This window comes from Salpingoeca rosetta, assembly GCF_000188695.1.
Source record: "Salpingoeca rosetta unplaced genomic scaffold supercont1.12, whole genome shotgun sequence".
In the NCBI taxonomy this organism is placed as follows: Eukaryota; class Choanoflagellata; order Craspedida; family Salpingoecidae; genus Salpingoeca; species Salpingoeca rosetta.
In genome coordinates, this window is record NW_004754922.1 from 605,176 (window position 1) to 607,675 (window position 2,500).

Below are 2,500 nucleotides of genomic sequence, written 5' to 3' on the forward strand. Positions count from 1 at the left end.
AAAAAAAAAAAAAAAAATAAAAAAATCAAAATAAATATTCAATATGCGGGTGAATCGAGGTCCAGAACCGACTCTTCCCCCATCTCTCTCTCCCTCTCTCTCTCTCTCTCTCTCTCTCTCTCTCTCTCTCTCTCTCTCTCTCTCTCTCTCTCTCTCTCTCTCTCTCTCTCTCTCTCTCTCTCTCTCTCTCTCTGTGTGTGTGTGAAGGCACACGTGTCTGTCTGCCCACCCTCTAACTGCTGAGACACCCGTGTTGTTGCACTGCGCAGGTTTGGGCGGCGCTGGGAGAGTATCCTAGCTGTGTACGCGTTTCACCCAAGTCGAGATGGCCAGGCGCTCATGAAGCGATACGACCGTGTCCTCACCAGCACCAACTGACCCGGTTGCTGTTTTGATGGATAGTTTGGCCACCTTGCTCTCATGCTTGCTTGTGGGTCGATGTTGCGGGCTTGTACGCTCTGGTTCGATGGTTACACTCTCTGGCTGTTGTACTGTGTGTTGTACTTGGGGCGTTACACTCGCGGGTCATGATACAAAAATACAAAGGACAGAAAGGGCCGCTCGGAAAATGTAGACATGTACTGATTTGGACTGGGACCAGGGGAACGGAACAAAGCACACCTGCACACGTGCAGGCGCATGTATATGCACACGAGCACACAATAGCAGAACATGACCAAGTGTACGGCACGGGCAACAAGGACGAACTGACAGTCTTGAGCATCCACGACAGCATTAAGCTCACGAGCTTCCGGTGTTGTCGATACTCAAGCCATTGGCTGCCTGGATTGGGTTGAAGAGGCATGTGATTTGTGTTGACAGAGATGGCAGAGTGAGCAACAAGCGGTCAACGGGTCAAGTGGTCAATGGGTGCGCATCGATAAAGAAAAAAGGGAGTGATCAAGTGAGCACAGTCCTCCTGAGTGGCAGGCCGCATCACAACACCAATCAACAAATGAAGCACAAATCACTCTTCCACTGCAGACACAGTATCGCGCACAACTGCGGGAATGCAAGCACCCGTACTCTTACTCACAAGAGCTTGACGATGGCTGTTGATTGCTGCCGCAGGCGCGTTCGCAGCGTCTCCACCTCGGCTTGTACCTGGGCCTGATGGAGAGAAGGCGGGCAGGGGCAGATCGCAAATCGCGCACGTATGAGTGAGGGAGGGGGGGTGAGTCGGCAGTTGAGGGAAGGGTTTGGAAAGATGTTGCAGATGGATATGAGAGGCTGAGCTGACACGATAACACGGCGCATTTCAACCCAACACCTTGAAATGCGGCCAGCATCAGTAGACAACAAAGGCTTACGTGGTAAGAGTGGTAAGCTGCTGTAATCTCCTCCAGTGTCTGAAGGAACTCGGCTTCTTGCTTCTTCAACTGCTCCTCGTGCGTCTTCTGCGTCGCTCTGACGGCCTCTTCGTATTGGCCAGACAGGTCCTGAGGAGCAACAGCAATGGATAAGAAGAAGAAGAGAAGGATACAAGTTGAAAGGCAGCAAGGAAAGCAACGCAGAACACAAGCAAGGGGGCAGACGAAGCAAATCACCCTTACAAACACACGCACACACCCTTGGTTTAAGCAGACCTGAAATGCAGTAAGAACGACGGCCCAACGCTGTGAATCCTCGAGCAACACGCGACGAGAGTCATCGACCCCTTCCTTCGCTTTGAGTTCGTTCAAGCTGCAGACACACACACACGAACACACACGAACACACACGAACACACACACACACACACACCAGTACGCAGGGGCATGGTCGATGAGAATCGGCGAGCGAGACAGAAGTGTGTCTCAACGCAGGTTACACAACACCCCAACACGCTTCCGCCCTTGCCTCGCTTCAAGCGTACACAGTTAGCTCATCGCACATTCTTTCTTTACCGTTCCTCGACAGCTTGAAGCGAGGATTGCACGGTCTGCTTGAGTGTTGCCGCCTGTGCTTTACACAGTGTCTCAAGTTTCTTCTTCTTCTGCGGATTCTCGTCCTTCTTCGGCTTGAGTTGCTTCAGGATGTTCTCAAAGTCCCTGAGGCGCGCGTGTAACAGTGTTTCAGTGAGAGGGCGCGCGCGGGTGTGTGCGAGTGCGGGTGTGTGTGTGTGTGTGAATAAGTGCGCGAATACAGTGCTTTTGCGTCGCACTCGCTTCTTGACAAACCACCCCCTTTGTTGTACATCTCGCTTTGAGACGTCGTGTGGTAACGTACAGGTCAAAGCCGTTCGCGTCCCCGCTACCATCCTGTACATCAGTGTTTGTGGGGGGGGGGCAAGGGATGAGCACAGCATAGGATGGTTTAGATGGTTTGGTGGTCTGATACAAGGATACACACCCAGTCTCTGCCTGTCACTGTCATCCCTTCCCCAACCCCCCCCCACACACACGTTGGAACTCACACCGCCCCACACACGAACCCGTACCATGGAGGCTTCGTCGTGATCCCTCTTCCCGCGCCTTGGCATGTTGATCTTGTGTGTGCTGTGTGCTAATGGACGTCGTGT

The 2,500-nt window shown here is 52.7% G+C and overlaps 1 protein-coding gene across 1 annotated transcript; it reads right to left on the reverse strand.

Moving 5' to 3' along the window:
• Window positions 1-1,032: 1,032 nt before the first annotated feature.
• PTSG_05207 (uncharacterized protein) lies at window positions 1,033-2,461 on the reverse strand (the record flags this gene model as incomplete). The annotated part of the gene is made up of 6 exons (XM_004993729.1): window positions 1,033-1,110; window positions 1,311-1,439; window positions 1,587-1,683; window positions 1,887-2,030; window positions 2,209-2,240; window positions 2,420-2,461. 6 exons carry the CDS (start codon window positions 2,459-2,461, stop codon window positions 1,033-1,035), a joined length of 522 nt encoding a protein of 173 aa, XP_004993786.1.
• Window positions 2,462-2,500: the final 39 nt, after the last annotated feature.